The sequence below is a fragment of the Anas acuta genome, chromosome 5 (genome assembly GCF_963932015.1).
Source record: "Anas acuta chromosome 5, bAnaAcu1.1, whole genome shotgun sequence".
NCBI classification, from domain to species: domain Eukaryota; kingdom Metazoa; phylum Chordata; class Aves; order Anseriformes; family Anatidae; genus Anas; species Anas acuta.
Window position 1 is genome coordinate 16,401,421 of NC_088983.1, and position 20,883 is coordinate 16,422,303.

The 20,883-nt window shown below is 42.3% G+C and overlaps 1 protein-coding gene across 2 annotated transcripts in view; it reads left to right on the top strand.

The window, feature by feature from the left end:
* ITPK1 (inositol-tetrakisphosphate 1-kinase) overlaps positions 1 to 20,883 on the top strand; it is a 146,455-nt gene that overhangs the window by 72,789 nt on the left and 52,783 nt on the right. For both annotated transcript variants that reach the window (XM_068682902.1, XM_068682903.1), the window contains exon 5: positions 12,086 to 12,203. In XM_068682902.1, coding sequence (XP_068539003.1) covers positions 12,086 to 12,203 — 118 coding nt within the window. The remainder of the gene's footprint in view (positions 1 to 12,085; positions 12,204 to 20,883) is intronic.

A 20,883-nucleotide genomic window follows, 5' to 3' on the forward strand; every position in this document is an offset into this window, starting at 1 on the left:
GGGCTCGTCCGGGATCCAGTCACCTACTGGGGAGCTCCACCGCCGCAGCAGCAGGAAGGCATGCCCCGCTGATTTCAGCGGTCCTGTGCATCGACGGTGGCGGTTCTGCGGAAAGCTGACAGAGGGCCCGAGACTGGTTAAAGAGGCAGGATCCGTGAAGTAGTGGGGAAAGGAAGAAGGTAGGCACTCCGGGTTTTTAAGAATCGATCCGGTAACTCTGTGCACAGACCAAGGTAAGAAATATTAAGTATTGCCTTGGGGGTCGGGTATCTGGTGTATGGTAAGCCCTTGCACGGGGAAGTGCTGGCACTACACCAGGGGAATTTGGTGTACGGTAATCCTTGCACGGGGAAGTGCTTGGAAGTACACCAGGGAATCTGGTAAACTCAGGTGTGCGGTAACGCTGGCACGGGGAAGTGCTTGGCGGTACACCCCCATCTTTCAGTACGTTGGTGTGTGGTACACTGCAGAAGGGAAAATTCTGTAGCACATACTGGCGAGGGTTAGGAAAGATGGGAAGTACGAGTTCCAGGGAATCTGGTAAACTCATAGGTGTGCGGTAACGCTGGCACAGGGAAGTGCTTGGCGGTACACCCCCATTTTTCAGTACGTTGGTGTGTGGTACACTGCAGAAGGGAAATTTCTGTAGCACATACGGGCGAGGGTTAGGAAAAATGGGAAGATATGAGTTCCAGGGGACAGGGAGATATCCCTGGGGGAGTGCCTACTAATAGTTCTTCCTGAAGAATTATAAGAGATTGGAAACATAATCCCAAAATTAGAGGGATTGTAAAAGAAAAATAATTAAAAAAAAAAAAGGTTAAATATTGTGTATCAGTCTGGACAAAAGAACCAATTAAGGAAACAGCAGTATTTTGGCCAAAATACGGGTCTGATGAAAATTCAGGCTTTAAATTTATGTGTAAACAAGAAGATTCCTTTTTCAGAGAAGGAGCCAAGTTATGCTCCCTATAATCTTAATATTGAACTGGTGGCAGCAGCAGTCACTCCAGGAAGGGAGACAGGGACTGTAATTAACACTGTCCCTAAAAAAAGTATCGTACCCTAGGCTCCGGCAAGAATTAGAACAAGGTAGAAGATATACTGAGAATTTTGCCTTCCCTGATACTAACAGTATTAACACTAACTGTGTATCCTCTTAGGTGAACTACCCCCCCCTCCTTACCAGCAGAGAGGTTAGGACTTTTAAGAAGGAGAGGAAGTCTTTATTTGAGGACCCCGACAGCCTAGTTGAACAATTAGACCAGTTCCTACGACCTGATTTATACTCTTGGGGGAGGGAATTATGTCTATAAGTATGTTGTTTACAGGGAAAGAAATGGGAATGATCAGGAGGAGAGCTGCTATACAAGAATGGGAAAGAGCTCATCCTCCAGGACCAGGGGTAATACCGGCAGGGCAGAAATACCCACTTGCCAATCCTGGCTGGAATAATAATAGTGTGCAACACAGAAATCATATGAGAGACTTGGGGTCAGAATGAGAAAGTACTTGGGGATAAGACCTGAGGACCCAGTAACCCAAGGGCTCTTGAAAGTTCATTGTGTGATTAAAGCCTGGCAAAATACGCAGAAAATGATTCAGAAGGTGGGGGGATGTAGTGAACAGTCACTGGGGGACCCTCCTGCGGGAGGCCTGGGAGGTGTGTGTCCGAAGGGGAGATAAGAAGGAAAAAAAAAAAAAAAGAGCGAAACTAATGGTATTGACAGTGCAGCGGGTAGTGAGGCAGAGGGTTGGAGAAAGAGGAAGAAAATCTTCAGGGAGAGTCAGGGCCAGGATGGAAAGGAGAGGAAGAGAGATGAAGGAATGGCAGGCAAAGAAGGCTGCCTGTGTTGTGGCCTGAGTCCTAGCAGGGACAGGCTTTGATAAGATGTTTTAAGTGTGGCCAGGCTGGCCACTTCGAATAGGAATATGTGGAGTGGAAGAAGGAGGGAAGAAGGAAAATGGGATGAAATATGCTATATTGATATGTTGTTTATCTTGGAGGGAAAAAGTATGGAATTAAGTTGGACCCTGACTGAGCCTTTGGTGCTGGTATTAAAGTACAGGCTGGAGAAAGATAAAGGAAGTGTTAAAAGGGTTGCTGAAGGGGTTAAAGGTGTGGCATGTAGTATTTAACAGAGCTGTTTGAAGTTGAATGAGCAGGGAAAGGGGATGTAGGCATTATCTAAGTAACAGTCTAGAAGTTTTGGTATATTTGCATATTTGCTGTGGTGTTTGGTCAGTTTCCCAAGCATCGGGGAGGGGGACGGTGGGGGGGAACAGCCTGCTCCACCAGGAGCCTCTCCAGCGGCCGCAGGGGGGCTTCGGCTCCAGCGCCTGGAGCGCCTCCTCCCCCTCCTTCTGCACTGACTTTGGTGCCTGCGGGGGGGGTTTCTCGCTCTCCCAACTGCTGTTGAGCAGCAGGTTTTTGTTTGTTTGTTTGTTTGTTTGTTTTTGTGGATGTGCTCTCACAGAGGCACGGCCTGTATTGCTCATGGCTTGGCTCTGGGCAGCAGTGGGCCCCTTTAGGGCCAGATGAAATTGTCCCTTATGTGCCACGGGGAGGCTTCTGTTTTTTTTTTTTTTTTTTTCCTCACAGGGGCTGCCACTGCAGTTTCCTACCCCCCCCACTCACAGCCCCCGAACCTTGCCATCAAACCCAATACACTGGGGAGCAGCTAGGTCATTACTGACTTGTAAAGTATCAGGGATTAAATTAACTAATGAAACCCTAAAAAGTGATGGGGGTAGAAGGGGCTGGGATAACAGTGCCACTTTTGGGGGATACCAAGCTGAGACCAGGGGATAAAATGATCACTGGGTAATTATTGTATGTACCCAAGGCAGGGACTAACTTGTTGAGAAGGGATTTGATGATTAAATTGGGCATTCAAATAGTAAATTGTTAGACTGGAATAACAGTGTTATTAATGGAGTGCTCTCAGGCCCTGAGAGCAAACATACATGTATATTCACCTCTGACTGGAAAGACCCTGAAATGGGGGCGGAAGCAACAATATAGGTGGACAATTTTACCCCAAGGGTTTACTGGGCCACCTATCTATTTGGTTAAGTTCTAAAAAAGATTTTGGAGCAATTACAACCTCCCAAGGGGGTATTAATGTTAACAAATATATGGATCGTTTTCTATTGTCAGGACAGGAGAAAAGAGTTGTGAAGAAAGCTACTAACAAGCTATTCAACTTTCTGGGAAAGCAGGGCTTGGGAGTATTAAAAAAAAATAAATAAATTACAATATGGAGAAAGAGAAGTCAGGTATTTAAGGCATCTAATGTCTGAAGGAAAACAGGATAAATGCAGAGAGGATTCAGGGAATTGTTGAAAATTAAGAAAGAACTAAAAAGTTTTAAAAGAAAGATTTTTTTAGGGAATCAGGAGCTATGAAGTCTGAAAGAAAATGGATACTCCTTGATGGGAGAGAAATGCTGAATAAAGTGATAATGAGGCAAATATTAACTGTTTTACATCAAAAGAGTCATTGGGAGGTGCAAGCAATGTGTGATGTTGTGCTACGAAAGTATGTCTGTATAGGAATATACACTTTAGCGAAGCACATATGTAGAGGATGTACCATATGTCAAAAGGTAAATAAAAAGATCTTCTGTAACCCATCTAGAGGGGGACGGGAGCCAGGGGTTTGACCTTTCCAAAGTATACAGGTAAATTTTACTGAGTTACTTGTTTGTCCTAATTGACCACGTGACTGGATGGGTGTAAAGCTTTACTGCAAGGGTTAAAGCGGGCCTTAGCGATTGAGTGGGATTTTCACAGCCCCTGGCACCCCTCCTCTTCTGGGAAGGTGGAGCTAATGAATCAGACATTAAAGAAGCAATTAACTAAACTAGTGTTAGAAACCCAACTTCCTTGGGTAAAATGCTTACTCCTACAGGTTTAAACAGCACCAAGAAAGGACATAGGAATTTCACCATATGAGATGCTGTTCAGATTGCCCTATCTGGGCAGAAGGGATGAGATACCACAATTCGAAACCAGAGAGTTTTCTTAAGAACTGTATTCTGGGGTTGTCCTCTTCTTTGTCATTTCTCAGGACCTGTGGGTTGTCGGCTCAAACCCCACCTTTGGAATTCCCCATTCACCACCATCACCCAGGAAACCGGGTCCTGATTCGGACCTGGAAAGAGTCAACTCTGGCCTGAATGGGAAGGACAATTACTAACCACTGAAACAGCCGTAAGAACTGCGGAAAAAGGTTGGACTCACTATACTCGAGTGAAGGCATCCGTCGACGCTAGTACCTGGGAAGCTGTTCCTACAAAAGACTTGTTGGAAGTTGAAATTGAATAGAAAAATCTCATAGTGGACTCTGAGCAGGATAAGAGCTTACAATTGTAAACTAACCTTTTATTTTCACAGGTAACTAACGACTGTGACTTGTGATTGAAAGAAAGAACAGACCTATAGCGAAATGCAGTGCTCCCAAGGGGGGGTTGTTATAGTAGTAGTGTACATCTTATTTTTTGTATCGATAATTATTTGGAAACCTAAGGTTTAAAAATAATGACAGGGAAAAATTGATTACTAATTTTGTTTTTAGTGATTCTAGGCCTCAGAGAAGGCCTTGGTCAATTGGCAACTTGCAAAAGGCATGACCAGATAATAGCAAAAATGGGATACCCCATCAAAATATGGGTGACTGTGACAGAGGGTTATGTACCACATTCTGTCACGTTTGATGTTTGTGAGGTGTTAGCTTGTGGAGATCTAAATGCCCAACGACAATTGAGCAGAGAGAACAAATAACTGGGAGAGACCCAACAGCCAGATTGAGAATAGCTGTATGGAAACAATCCTCTATTGCCATCAGAGAAAGGGAGAAACTCAAGGAGAAAACAGGAGAGAAAACAGGAAGCCCTCTGAAATGTGTCAGTTCAAACAAGGTATGAGGATGTGAATGCCTGGATAGAATGGGTCAAATATACCGTCCAGAGTCTCAACCGTAGCTACTGCTATGCTTGTGCCTCGGGATGACCGATTGCCCAGATAGTGCCTTTCCCATGGTGGTGGACCAAAGACTCCCAAGGGATGCGATGTATGATTGCATTGTACCAAGAAAAGACTGCCTGGGGAAATGAGGCCTGTAAGTCTCTCTCTTTGCTGTTCCTTGCATGATAACAGTATCACGGTTCCCCCTGCATTCTCTACAGCTATAGGTAACCATACAGCTTGCCTCTCACGGCAGGGTGTGAGTGCTACCTGGCATCTAGGAGAATTTGCCTTGTGCTACCAAGGACTTGATGGGAAACTGCTCAAGACTAGAGATCCCCAGGGCAGATCTCTGGTGGTACGGTGGAGGGAAGATCTTACGGTCCACCCTACCATCTAATTGGGAAGGCACTTGTGCACTTGTTCAATTAGCTATACCCTTCACCCTGGCATTTGAAAGAGAAACATCACAAATACACAGAGGAAGTAAAAGAGGCTTAGGAATATCATTTGATGATAGAGTATACATAGATTCTATTGGGGTACCTAGAGGAGTTGCAGATGAACATAAAGCCAGAAATCAAATTGCTGCAGGGTTTGAGTCACTGTTCTGGTGGGTAACAATCAATAAAAATGTGGATTGGATTAATTATTTCTATTATAATCAGCAGAGATTCATCAATTATACCAAGGATGCGATGAGAGGAATCACTGAACAACTAGATGCCATCAGCAAAATGGCTTGGGAAAACAGGATAGCATTAGATATGATGCTCACAGAGGAAGGAGGTGTGTTTGTGTGTGTAATACTGAGCAACCATTGTTGCAATCTTATACCCAACAATAGTGTCCCAGATGGCTCGGTAACAAGAGCATTGCAAGGGCTTACCACCCTTGCCAGTGAATTGGCAGAAAAAAAAAAAATAATAATAATAATAATAAAAAAAAATAGGCATATTTGCAACATTGATCGTAGTTGTAGGAGTTTTGACAGCCATTGGTTGCTGCATTATCCTCTGTGTAAGAGGACCAGTACAGTGGTTAACTGAAACCGCACTATTGAAACAAATGACCATGGAGCCACCACCTTACTCAGATAAGGTGATAATGAGGAGATGGAAAGCAAAGAAAGCAAAGAAAGCAAAGAAGAAGAAGTCTATCAAATTGCACCTTAGAGAAAGGTTTTGCAAAAATCAACAGTTTATAAAAAAAGAAAAGGGGGGAATTGTGGGAATAGAAATGTTGTTTTTGCAGAGTTACATTGTTTAGAAGGAGGGAATGTGGTACTGAGATATGCTTACAGTGATAAGAAAGTTTAGCAGGCGACCTAGTAAAATGCAGACAACCAGTCTCCTTAGGACAATTAGGTGAAAATCACGGTATCAAGTCAAGTCAGATAAGTGAAGAAACATTACCACTTCAAACAGTAAAAATGTCAAAAGAAATTTGAAATTTAACAGGCCGGCAACTGAAGGCCATGCATTGTTTGTGAAGCATCAGATAGATTGTGAACCTGGATTACCCACTCAGTGGGGAAACAGGGGAGGGTCCTGCCATCAAAAGGTATATAAACTGTGTTTTGGAACTAGTAGATGCGCTCTCTCCTGCTTGTGGGGCGCCCGCCATTGCAATCGCGAATAAATTACTACTTCACTGAGATCCTCGCCTGAGCCTAAGTTATTGGCTACAGAGTGTTTCTCACATTTTTAATATACTAGCCCATTGTTATTCTACTTTCCACCTTTGTACTCTGAAAATACTTGTGTGATTCTTTTCTTTTTTCATGTGCTCCGCTGAAAAAAGGGAAGTGAAAAATCAAAGGAAACTTTCAAAGCTTAGAAGCTTTTTTCATACTGGAGGGGCCAGGGAGAGAGAGAGAGAGTTGAAATGGTGTATTTACACTTGAATTCACAGGGCAGCGCCTGTGTTTTTCCCATTTGAAAAATAATTCTTTCTTATATTGGTGTTGGAAGAGCCTTGTAAGCAGGCAAAATTAACTAAAAATCTCCCTTCCAAGTGCTAACTGTTGTAGGATGGCTTTCCTGGGGATAGCTATTTGCAAAATGAAGCTGTGGTGGACTCTTGAAGGAAAATCAGGGAAGCTGAGTACTCAAAGTTGCTTTCAGATGTGAAATTAATAGAAAAGGAACAGAGGAGGTTTCTGTCCACTGCCCTGTGCCACCACCCTCATCCCTCCCAACCACTGTAGGAATCTCTTTAGGTTTAAAGAGACAAACATTTTTGAGATCGGTTTTTATTCAGGATCCACCTTACCTGTACCTTTCCTCCTGGAAAGAAGTGCCCGTGAAAAGAGAGCATCACCACCCAAGACACTGAACAGGAACTTCTACAATTTAAGTCTGAATCTGATGCAAAGTCTTTGGATAAATTTTGTTTCTGTCTATACATGTTTTCTCCCTTGGAAAATGTCAGTTTGTTGTTGTAAGCAGTCATCTCTGTGTTTCTGTACACAGGAAGACACAAATCCAAACACTGTTACTGTTTCATTTGCTAACATTTTTATATGGAGCTTTTGTTTAATATTAAACAAAAGGTTATAGAAGTTTTATTACTTAGTAATAAAATCGAGTCAATGAGTCAGTGAGTATCTCTTATCATCTAATGACCTAATATTTGCAGTAGATACTGTATAAACTTTCTGTTAAAATATTAAAATGGAAAAAAAAAAATCATTAACTACCTTTTTTGGGTAAAATGACAATCAGTTCTTTTCTCATCTATATATATGCTTCTAAAGAAAAGCTATTTTTTAATCTCTGGGCTATATCCAGAGGTATTTAATAGGGAACATCAGATGCTTGGTCTCTCATTTGATTCTCTCATTTGAAACTCTTTTGATTTCAGGTTTCTTTGCTGGCCTTCTGCCAGTAACAGGGCTGGTTCAGAGCATTACTGAATGCCAAGCTTGGAGTACAAACAAAGGAGGATCTGCTAAAAGTCCTTTTTTTTTTTTCTTTTTTTTTTTTTTTTTTTTTTCTTGTTTGCTTTTATTATGTCAAAGATTAGGAAGAGGAAAACAGACGTTGTCTGGGTCAAGCTGAACTGCAGCCCAGGGACAGCCCTTTCAAAATACTGCAGGGAAGCCTAAATATCCAACAGATTGTTGTCTGGGTTGTTGGAGCCTGCAGTTGGATACCAGTCTTTGGTAAATCCATCACAATAAAGTTCAGTTCTTTTGTTGGAATGACCAGAGAAGAGCTGAACAGTAAAAGCTGAAAGGTTGTGATTTACCGAATACAGACCCTTGGCTTCAGTGTTTCTTCTTTCTTTCTGCAACTGCTCCATTTTCAAGTTCACATTTGTAGTAGCTCAGCTGCTATCAAAATTCTTAGATGCAACCATTTCATGTTCATCAACAGATCTGTATTTCTGGTGGTGGAGCTATTCTGTGCCATGAGAAGAATGCTACTGCTCAGGCTAAATTGAGAGTTTTCTGGTCTGTAAAGCCATACATTAAAAAAAAATGTGGTTGCTGAGTGTGCAGCAGTACCTAGTAAAGAATCGAAGTGTACAGAAGATCTCATATATGCTACAGTAATTATTCCTGTGAAGCTGACAAAATTTTCCTAATGTGTTCTCCTGTTGTGGGATGTAAGTGTTAAGGTTTGGACTTGATTTTCCTTTAAAGTGCTTTCCTGCACGTAGATACTGGAGCTCTTTCTTTTGCATGTGCTCAAAGTGTTGGCAGCATGCATGCCCAAGGGGAGGCCTGGCATTTGCTTTGGGGATCCTGCTGCAACTCAATGCTTCTGCTTTTGAATGCAGGGTTAATGCTTTGTGATGGAAATCCAAGCAACACACAATGCCATGAGAACAGATGCAGAGTTATAAGGACCTGAGCGCATTTAAATGCTTCTGTCCCTGAAACAGCTTTTCAGGAGTTAACCACTAGCTGTGTCCAAGGAGAGATGCCCTATACAAATACATCAGCCTTGTTCTGTGCTGACAGACTTCTGTGCTTCAAAGAGCAGGCCATTTCTGGATTAGCTAAAAATGAGAGCTGTGTAGCCAACCCCCAGATTAGCTCTAGGAGACACTCGCTTCTGGTCCTGGTCCTTTGCTTTACTCAGTTGATGCAGGTTTTTCTGGCCCTTTGCTGACAGTCTCTGAGCTTTGCCATTCCTGTGCCCTGTGGCTGACTACTTAAGCCTATAAAAGAAGAATATCTGAAGAATAGTTTTTGAAACATGTTTGATGCCAAGAAATCTTCTTTTCTTTTTTTTTTTCTTTTTTAATAAAAAACAGCTTGTGTTCAGGCTCCTGTGTATGTTTGAAGGGGCTGTTGTCTTTCACTGTGAAGTTCTTTTCAACACGAGCAGGGCTTGTTAAAGTCCTCCAGGCTCTAAATGGCTTCTGAGGAACAGCCCCCACCTTCATGCTCTTTGGTTATTTTGTGTTTGCCTTCCAGAGCTCTTTGGAGTCTCCTTAAGGCAGCAGGATGAGAAATCAGTCACTGGAAAGCCAGCTACGATGCTCGCTGCTGTTGAAGCCTTGCCTGGTGTAGCAGCGCCTCAGGATCATGCCTTCATTGCTGTTAAACTTCATTATGCTGTGTCAAGCTTAGTGCTTGGATGACCTTATAATATGGTTTAGAGCTATTATCGTTATAAATAAAGCACCATGAAGTTTCCTACAGAACTCATTAAAAAACACTTGTACTTCTGGAAATACATAGAGTAACGTGAGCCAAAATAATGTGGAATATACCTAAAGACAGGGCAGGGAGGATAGTCAATAACGCTGAGGTGAGCATCAGGAGGATTTGGGAAGCTGCACAAGGAACCAAGAGAGGGAAAAGTCATTCCGTCCTTGGAGGGGAATGAAGGGGATGGAAACTGAAGTGAGGACAAATGTATGTGTGAAGGGAAGGATTAGTGTGTACAGAGTGGGCCAGGATGGGCAGAGTGGAGCTTAAATTCAGTGCGGAATCAGGACCAGCCAGGGCAGAGGGGCAGTCACTGCAGTACAAAAGGAAGAGCTAGTACACCCGTCAGCAACACTGCAGGATGTTTGCTGTTAGATCCGTGTCGGGATCAGGTTGCGGAACTGTAGGTCTCACTGTTTGCTGTGTGCTTACAAGGCCCCCCAGCACCATGTTGGCCGTCCTTCATGTACCACCCCGTCCCTCTGCTCACAAAGCTGCCCGATGTGTGGTAGCTTCCAAACTCTTCAGATGAGGCATAGAGGGGCTGAAGGAGCCGTGTAGATGTGTTGAGATACTCCAAGTAACGTTTCATGATCAGCAAGTTTAAACTAATGCCCTAATCACGGGATCATCCCAGCCTCACAAAGGTGTCTTCTGGCTGTGTGGAAGTGCCTGCACGCACAGACACACACGGGGCTCTGAGAGGCGTTAGTTACAAGTTTCTCTCTCCAAAAAGCAAATCTCTTCTGTATGTGGAAGCTGGCTGCTTTGCTTGAAACTCTGAAAGTATTGGGGACAGGAGACTAATGAAAACTGTTCACAGTGCTGATGACTTGAAACGAACCCAGCTTGTGCTCCAGGGAGCCAGAGGGGGCTTTTTGTCCAGGGATGCTGCAAGGGTGAGGCAGCAGCTGGGCCTGATGCTTGTGGTGGCAGTCCCTAGGAAAGGCTCTGTTCTTCACCTTTCCCAGGTAGCAGCAAAGCTGAGCATACCTTTAGGGATACATAATAATATATAATTCACTTTATTTGTTCTGCAGGGGTTATTTATTCTGTCAGACATCTAGTGCAGCTGAAGTGTGCCTTGTGGCCCTGTGAAGGAAAACTACTTCTATGTTGTGGCTGATGCAGTGGGTTCATTAAACCACAGCACTGGATCCTCTTAGCCTCAAGAGAATAATCCCTTTTTAGCAAGCCACCAGCCCAGACTGTGCAGTCAGCAGCAAGAGAGTTTGCCAGTGCTGGGTGCCAGGGGAGAACTGCTTCCCCAGTTAGTGTCTGGAAGAACATCATTTGCCAGGGACATGAGTCTTTTCTCTCCCATCTCGGTGCCTAGCAAAGTGCATCTCCTGCGGCCACCTCATCATACTCCTTAGTGTCTTTTGGAGCATGTTTTTTTTTCTCTGAAGCAACCAAAAAAAGGAAGTAGGTTTTCATGAAAGTGTGGGACTCGCAGGGGCATTTACCATGGGTGTACGTGAATAGATTTAAACAAATGGAAATGTAAAGATGGCTTTCAGATGCTGGGTTAAACAAAGCCAGATGCTAACTTCAGAAATGTTTGTCCTATTTTGGATGGGATAAAATGGATTCTTGTTTATCCATTGACTTCATGGGGTCAAGTTCAGGCAAGGATGAAAAAGTGGAACTAGGCTTCTGGTCAGAGAAACAGAAGAAGGTTTTGTAGCCATGGGTGGATTTGCAAGGGCGGTACCATCAGCTGTCTATACGTTCATGGCCAAGATGCAGCAGTGCAGTCATGACTTCAGGGAATGGGGAGCCAAGTTTGCAAGGAGGACATCCATGGGAACGTTACTTTGCTTTGTGGTGAGGAGAGTGTGAGCTTAGAAAAATGGCAAGATGGGTGCTTTGAGACCTTAATGAAGACACAGTAAAACAGCAATCTTCTCAGCTCAGCCAAAAAAAAATCTAGCCTTTATCATTCAGCTTGTGATACAGCATTCAGCACAGCTAGAGGACAGTAATAATAACAACATTAAAGAACACAGATGTAGTTCTGAGCTTAGCTCTGGCAGTTTTGATGTTCGTGTGGAGTAACTCAATACAGGGCTGACCCCAAGATAGCAGCATGTCATCCTTCTTCTCCTAATTGCTCTTCTTTGCCCTGCTCACAGCTGTTATTGTGGCACTTTGCCACTGGCTCCCTTCTGAGTTGATGGGGTTGCAGCACAGGTTTCACTGCTGATGGTGAGTCTACAGGAGGAATTTGCCATCCTGAAAGAGTGAGCTGTCATGTTTGTGTTTGTTTCAAATGTCAGTGTCTAGACTGTCTGGTCACTTTCTGCATTGCCAATTTACTTTTGCCTCCTCTAGCAGAGAAGCTGGACGTTGACTGGGGTTTTTAACTTTATTCTCTTCTCCATCTCAGTATTTTCCACAGTCTTCAGCCAACCTAATACCTTTTTTTTTTCCTTTGTATTTGTTTTGCAGGAGTATATTGATGCTCATCCAGAAACCATCATCCTGGACCCTCTTCCGGCTATTCGGACACTTCTGGATCGATCCAAGTCTTACGAGCTCATTCGGCAAATAGAGGCGTACATGCAAGGTAGGCCAATTGCCTGCTCTCCCAGGAGGCTTTTATTGTGACTCGTAGGGAAGCAGCTGGCTTCTGGAGGTTGGCTGTGAGGTGTCAAATAGTGGCTTTGGGCCTCTCACATTCTTTAGCTCCATGGGAGCACAAACACCGAAGCATTCCGGTGTCACAGGATTGCATTCTGGTCTCCAGTGCTCTTCTTCTTCAAAGTATGCAAAGGAGGTTTACATCCGGTTAAGAACATGATGTGGGTTTGATGGACAGTGTATTTACTACAGTGAGCAACCCCAGAAAGCTCCTGGAAAACATTCTTTCTGTGCGTGCTAGTAAATTGAAATAACTCGACAAGCTTAACAGCTTATCATAAGAATCCTTAGGCTTCACCAGAAGGCTTGAATTTTGGGGGGATTTATGGAAGAAAAAAAAAATATTTTGGAAAAGACTGAAAGAAATTAAATTCTAAGTAGAGCTAAGATATTTGAGAAAGGCTGGAAGCTAGAAGCATGCTCAAGTTAATTGCTTGGAAGAAACATAAACGCTCTTCTGGTGCTGGCTGGCTACCTGACACAGACTGTTGCCTTTAATTGGTATCATTAGAGTTGCCATCCCATATTTGGAGGTCATGCCTCTTAACCTGAATAATGCTATCATCTTACCATGTTAACTGTTAGGTTAAGTGAGTCTTTCACTCCCTTTCTATTTCTTCTATTGCCATTTTCTTGAAATATTCCTTGGCTTTTTTGTTCAGTTTTAGATCAGCTCTTGAAGCAACTGTTTCATACATTAGATGACTATAATTTAGGGAAAATGCATTTCTGAACTATGTTCTAACGTGGTGTTACTGCAATTGCGCTTACAGTTGTGTTAGCACTATTTCATGGGCACCTAAGAAGTTCATCAATTTGTATTTTTATAATTGTGGATTTTATAGATGTATTGTTTGTATCTGACCTGCCTGGCCTCATAAGTAGTGACTTTATGACCCTCTCAAGTATGTAAAAGTATGACCAATAATTGCAGCACTCTCCCATATGCTTTGGAATCTCTTTACAAGAAAACATGCAGTTAGTTTAAAAGGACTTTTTTTCTGGAGTGGTTGTTGCTGTGTGTGAGTAGGAAACAGGTTCTAAGGGAGACCTGTACTCCGAGGAAGGGATTGGTTTTTGTTCTAGGAGCAGAGAGATTCAGGATGGGTTTGTTTGTTTGTTTTTCCTTAAGTTGTTACTGATATTGTTGTTGGTGTTATATCTCTGGGAACATTATACTCAGGAGAGCATCCAGTGTTTCCAAGGACTTTGAATTGCACGTATCATGGCCTTCTCTGGTCAAACTGGTGAGAAAAAAGAGTAAATTTTTCTTCCTTAAGGAAGAGTTAAAGTGTCAGTTAAAACTGACATGTTAAAGAGAAGCTGTTAATAAAATTTAGGACTGAAGTAGAAAAAGGCATCACCCATTTTCACTGGCTGCTTTAATGTTAGGTGACCATATCTACACCCAACCCAAGTGCCCTGCTACATCTCCGCTTATTTTTTTCTCATCATCAGAAATATTACGGCAGAGACCTTGAACCGACTTTGTACTTAGGAGGGGAAATCTCAAGAGAGCTGAATAATTGGCTGACTTCTCGCCCTGGTCCAAGTAGACCAGCCTCTGTATTCCCACATGTAATCATCTGTAGTGAGAAATTCAGGAGACCAAAAAAAGCTGCATCCCTCTAGACTTTGTGGTGTTTTTTTTCCCCTCCTTGTTTTCACCTGCTAAACTGTTTTCTGCTCTGCAGCTGTCATGTCATATCCCAAGGCAATGAGCACTTCGAGAGCTCAAACAAGAAGTAATACATCTGTAAATAGCATAAGGTCTTAAGAGTTGCATCTTTTTTGTTCTGGAATTTCAGAAGAAAGTCACTACCAAGAATAATATCCTAGTATGTAGCTGCAAGGAAAAGAACCCATTTTATCAGAGGATACAAACATGACGTGGTGCACTAAGCTCAGTGCAAGGGATTCCCTCTTCCAAAGGAATGCCATAAGCTCTGGTGGGTTCGATACATGTGTAAGGAGGAATGTTCTGCTTTTGAAAACCTTTAAATTTCATCATCTCATTTATAGGGCAGTTTTGGATTCAGGTAATCCTAACCTCTAATTGAATTACGTTATAAAGTAAACAAAGTAGTCTTCATTTTGTTGTAAACAAAGTAGTCTTCATTTATGATCTTCAGTTTGCATTTCATTTAAGCACATACACCTTAATAGAACTGTATAATTAAAGATTCATGCCAGTTGGGCTGAAGGGAGGATGGACATGTGTTCTGCTCTCTCCATTTTGCACAATGCTGAATCCTGCTCCGTGTTGCCTGCATCGCTGGAAACGTCGGATGTTGCTGAGGTGACCGTGTTCTGCAGCAGTAGGGCACAGTGTTATACAAACAGCTTGACTTTGAATGAAATTATCTTTCAGATATCCAAGTTAATGCCTGTCAACTGTGAATTCTCCATATGGCCTGAAAAACAGAATCGCTATATGAAGTGCCTAAAACTGGGCACCTGGACATTGTTAGGATTTCTGGAAGTCCTTTCCATGCTCTTTATGGAGTCAAATATCTGAATAATAAGCATTGTGATCCAGCCTCACAAGAACGGTCTGGAAAGACGTTTTGTGGCCCAAGCTTTGCCTTTTGCAAGCTTTGTCTATTTATTTTATTTTTTTTGCAAGCTTTGTCTATTGCAGTCTGTAGCCCTTAAATGAACAGTGAGAACTACAAGCAGGGAAGAGTTGTATGTGCAGTTTAGTGCCAAGCATGGAGCTGAACCTGAACTTTCCAGGTCCTCGACTGGCACTAACCACTCTTTCCACTGCCACTTGTGGAAACACAGGGTTCACAGAACTTCAGGCTGGAAGGGGTCTCTGGAGATCATCTAGTCCCCCCACTGCTCCAAGCAGGACCATGTCCAGCTGGGCTTTTATATCTCCATGGAAGGAGGCTGAATGACCACTCCAGGCAACCTGCTCCAGGATTCACCTTGACCCCACCGTGTAACAGGGTAGGATGCAGCTAACAGTGGATGCCTTTGTTTTTTTCAGTTCAGATAGCGATATCTCCCTTGGAAGGAAGTGGGACTCTCTTCTAAAAATATATATACGTATATGAAAAGCTATTTTAGCATTGATTTTCATGGATTTTTTTTTTTTTGCAGAAATAGTCCAATCAGGGCTGTGACTTCCTCTTTTTCCTGTTCTCTGTTATTTTGAGTGCAAGCTCGAAAAGACCTAGTCATTCTGAAACCTTCACTTCTAAGTCTTTTGAAAAAAGACTTCAAAAATAAAGTTTGCGCTCACTGCTTGTGTCCTACATAGCTGGCAGGTCTATCTTGAAATAAATCACTGAAAAGATTTTTTTTTGGCGTGGCAGTTGAGTTCTCTTGGCAGCTGTATGGCTTTGTTTACTTATCAGTGAAGAATGACTTGTGATACAAAAGTATTCTAGTTCAGCTTCTGTAATGTTTAGTGAAAGGTTAGGAACATTATTTAACAAAATTCATTTTTGCAGATTATTGTATGGTTGGAGCTGGGTCAGCCTTTTGAAGCTTCAACCTCATGAAAAATAACTAAAATCTCTGAAACCGTCTTGAAAAGCTGTCATCTTACAACCTCGGAGTTCAAGATCTGACTTCTTAAATTATGCTTAAGATGATTACAGATAATCACTGTGAGTAGGCTTGGGAATATAGCCTTTTTATTTAAAGATTAAAGGCTTTTAAATGTAATAATAATAATCTAAACTGAAGGAATTAAAATCAAAACTGATCAACTTGCTACGCGCTAGGTGCTCTGTCTAGTTAATGCTTACATATAAAATTCAGCTCCCTTTTCTGTTGCCTGAAACTTTCTGACTAAAAGTTTCTTCAGTGGTTGAGCCTCAGATATTGCAGACCCTGAAGTTCATTTCTATAAATATTTTCACCTGTTGTTTTTTTTTTTTTTTTTTAAAGTGGTTTTAAGAGTTCTCATATGAACCTAGTTGTGGTTCCTGAATTCCTCTCTCTCCTAATGATCTTTTTTGAAATAGGGGAATTATTCCCTGAGGACAGTTGAAACAATACAAAACCATTTAGCTGTGATATTTTCATCGCAGGGTGGAATTGAATTCATATATGTTTGACTGTTTACTATTACATGAGATGCTGTTGCTGTGTGCGCTCCTTTCTGATTTGGGGCAGTACTAAGGAACAGAGCACTGCACCGTTCGCTTTTCCCTGCATTTCTTTTTATTAGATTCTGAGTCTCTGTCTTAGAAATACCTCTTGAACAACTGCATGTATCTTTTGTGCCTGGGAGAGTGGCTCAGCATGATGTAATGGGTAAAGCACTTGATTTGTGGCTGGGTTTTCTGCTTGGTGCTGGTTTTGACTTGCTTCATGACCTCAGGCACAGCACGCCACCCTTGTGCATCTCTTTCTTCTCCTGACACTTGTCTGCCTGTCTCTTCCCTATAGGTGCCACGTTTTTCCAGGCAGGAACCTCTTTTCCAAATATACGTACGCTGCCTCTGATGTCGAGCAATGCGTGTGGGCGGTGTTTTATCAGAAATCGGAGGTCTATTGTTGAGTAGAAACCTGGGTTCTTACAATTCAACAGCAAAGAAAGTAGTTTGACTTTGTTTTTTGGAAGTTATGGAGGATGTACATATCTGGAGTGGGGCATACTCAGAACTTCCAAAAATGAGGCCACCCAGTTAAAGTGCCTGAAAATAGCTTCATATACATAGCTATACGTTCACCTTTTGAAGCTGTGGTCACTGCTGTGTGTGGCCTACTTTAGTTAGCAGGTTTGGCCAGAGGGGAGGGAGAAGAATATTCACACCGGTCAACTTTAGGCACCTCTACCTATATATGAAGCTCATATTAAAATGAAAAGAGAATTTTTTTTTTAATTTAAAGGCCCTAAAATCATCCACCTGAGCTCACTTGTCAATGTAGGGATGTGTCACTAAAACAGCTGAGTTAGAAGGCTGGATGTTAGTTACTGCAATAGCCAGGCCAAGTTTTGGATGCAGAAATCTTCTTTGTTAATTATATGTTCTCTTCCCTCCAAGAGCACATACAAACAGATGTCTTATTACCTCGCTCCAAGTGTGGTGCATCTTCCCTCTCTGCATTTTAATTTCTGTCTGAAAACTAGTCTACAGTCATGGAGGGAAGTAATGGGAATGAAATTAAAATTCTCTGCAACTGGAAGGACCTTGACAAAGAGCATCAGCACACAGCAGTGTTGAATATGGTAGTGCTGTGTACTCTGGCTGTCAGCACCTTTGTACATCTCAGCCCCACTGTGCCAAACTGGGAAAAATCTGGGGCTTTTGACCCAAAAAGGTGTCACCTGGCATCTTTTTTATAAAAGCTCATTCATTCACCTAGGATCAGGTTTACAGAGGCAAGGGCAAGTTGGTATTGCAATAAAAAAGGCCAGGCTTTGAAATTTAAAGTAGACAGCTGCTTCCAAAGGACTATCCTGAGAGAGGTAGCAGGAAAAGAAAGAGGGAAGCCACAAAGGGAAGCTGGAATCTCCTGTCTTGTACTGTTGCTTGCTCTTGTCAAAGTAATTTACAAAAGGATTTGTGAGGTAAGAATGCTGAAAGCTATCCATTTCATAAACAGAAAATAGGAATATTACTTTCCTTTCCCCTCATACCCTTCTTCCCCTTTCCCAGAATTTATCATTTCGAGCTGTCAGAGAAGGTGGGGGGAACCAGAGAGCTGGAGGGGCCGATGTGGAAATGAAAAAACTTGCTCATGGTCCCAGTTCTTCCAACCAGGAGTGGTATGCTCCTGGCTTGATACTTCTGGCCTGCTAAGATACATGAGCTTGACATTGTTGAAGGAGATCCTGCAGTCCAACACAGACACAAAACCCAGAGAAGAAAATACAAAGCATTTTAATGGTGTTGGCTCATAGCATGTCAGAACTCCCTGAACCAACAAACAGTTGCCTTCTATCCCAGTAGTTTTGATGGTCGGTCACTAAGCTTTCCAGATAAGCCTGTCTGTGAAGTTCAGCTGTTATTTTTGGGTGCCGTTAGGTTTACTCTTTAAATCTTGTGTGCCTTTTCTGGCCAGATATGAGGATTCTGCTTCCCACTTTCAGTCTCCTTTGCTTATCAGCATCTAGAAAGAAACAAAGCTGGCCCTTTTATCCATTTATTGCATGCTAGTGTTGGTGACTTTTGCTTTACATCTACGTGCATCATTTCAAAGCATGTGTGTACTCAATAAAACTGAAAACATGGAAAAGTTTATAGCAATTTAAGCAAGACCTTTATGAATTTTGTGATTGGAGTTTGGACGAACCAAAAGAAAGCCTGAATCGGCTTTTATGAGGTAAAATCACTGCACACCATTGTCATATGGCTTTTCTAAGACACCTTCAGTTTCTGTTTTAAGAACAGAACATCAACCAATTCTTGAAGGTTATTCTTTCTCTAGAATTAGGAAAGGAGGAGCGAGGATTCTTCTTATCATTCCTCTTTGGGATACTCTTCTTACAGTAAAGGTTGGAAAAGGTTGGAAAGTGCTGATTTTTTTTGGTCTCCTGATGTGTAAGCACTGTGTATGAGGTGGAAACGGAGATATTTAAATGCATCCATAGGCAGGCATGGCTGTATGGAGACTGACAGCTCCTCTGGAATGTCCCTGATCATGGTTCAGGTCACTGTGCTGCTTCTATATAAAGGAAACAAACCACTGATTCTGCAGGATACAGCTTAGGTCGATGAAAATGGAAAGGTAGAGAAGAAGGTGTGGTGGTGTTACAGGTGTATGCTGCACCCTGTTGTGACCTGTTTGGTGGGCAAGAGGTACTTAGAGCATGTTTCAGAACTAGTGGGATTTGTAGTGAAATATCCAACTCGTTCAACTTGTTAAACTCTGTATGCTGGGGGTGAACCACTCCTTGTTAAGTCAGGGGAAAATAATCGGAGTGGTAGAAATTGTGCCTGTCCCACATGGCGCTCTCTGGCCTTGTTGCTCTGGTTGCCTTCAGGCCTTCTGGTCTTTAGAGCCCTTCAAAGTTGTCAAGTGAAGTTTGGATAGGTGGATACTACACTTAGCACATGGAAATGACTTTCCAAAAAAAGTGACTCCTTTGAGAGCTGACAAAGTAAACTGAAACATCACAAAACACAAGACAAAGACCAAAGACAGAGAGAAAGAAACAAGCTGCTTTCGATGTGGTGAGCCAAACATCCCATACCAGTGGTGTTCCAGGACATTTAGTAATCACTCTGGAAAAGGCAAATGAACCTCCCTTTGAGGTGGCAATTTTTTATTATTTTTTTTTCCAGATAAATCCAAATTGCTTATTTTTTTCCAAGCTATGGGAGACAGGAATATCAGGTGGGTCTAACCAAAGTAAGTTAAGAGTCAGCGTGATGATAGATCAAGTTTATTGCAGTCTCTTGGGCCCATAAAGAAATAATATGAACAGTCATGCATTGTTAACTTCTAAATTGACTCACTGCTCAGGAAAGACCTCGGCGTCACAGTGGACAGCTCACTGGAAACTTCTGCCCCCTCTGCCTCAATAGTCAAAAGAGAACATGCCAACAGAACCAAACAAAAAGATTATGGTGGCCAAAAATAGCGTAGAAGATACTGAGCATACAGTTATGGAAATAATGTGCTTTCTCTCCCCAGAAGACTGTTTTCAGTTCTGCTTTCCTGAATTTAAAAAAATGTGTTAGAAATGAAAGAAGTGTTGGAGAAAAGAGACGTGATCAGGGCCAAGAGACAACCATGCAAGGGGAAAGTGAGATAAAGCTGGGGCTGTCAGAGATGGAACAGAACCTGAGCAAACAAAATATGAATAAATGAGAAAGGACAAATGTTCTTCTTTTTCCTACCAGGGCACAGCGGGGTTCCAATAGGGTTCCTCAGAATATCTGCAATTTCCATAAAACACCATCCAAGAGAATAGCTGGATGGACAAAGATAGGAGATGTTCACAGCTGGGTTTTGAAAGTTTACAAATGGTCGTGCTTTGAGGTGTATGGCAATGACGGGTGGGTGTTAGGAAGAAACTTGGTTTATGAACTCTGAACTCTATAACTTGAGATATTTTCAGAGACAATGTGTACACACGTTCCTCTGGTCCGAAGTCCACTGCTGAGTCGCAGAAGTTGAGATCACACTGTCTCAGCTGACCTGTGGTCCCATTTGGTTTGATAATTTCCGTATTCTGGTTGTCACCTCCCATGAAGCAGGAATGCCTGAAACCGTGGTGGTGATTTAAAGTGTTTCGTAGTTTGGCATACGTTTTAAACCTGGTACAAGTAGTAATATTTTGGCACTGTTGCCACCTTGTGAATAAAGTCTTGGGATTTTATATTAATTATTAGCAGCAATCTACATCTTAAGTAGGAAATTCAACTACAGCCTTACAAGCTAAAACTATTATTTTATCAGAGATACAGCTTGATGATATATTTATGACTATTTTTAATTCCATAGCTCTCTTTTGCTGTGTTAGAGCCCAGACTAAGCTCTGTGGGGTGAGGCAGGGTGGGGACAGAACCATGGCACAGCTGAGCAGACACTTGTAGTATAATGCCGGGGACTGAGCGTTACTGAACACCCTTGAAGGATTTTGATGATTAGCTCTTGTTCTACTAGAGGATCAAAGACTTTCCTCCAGATCGTGC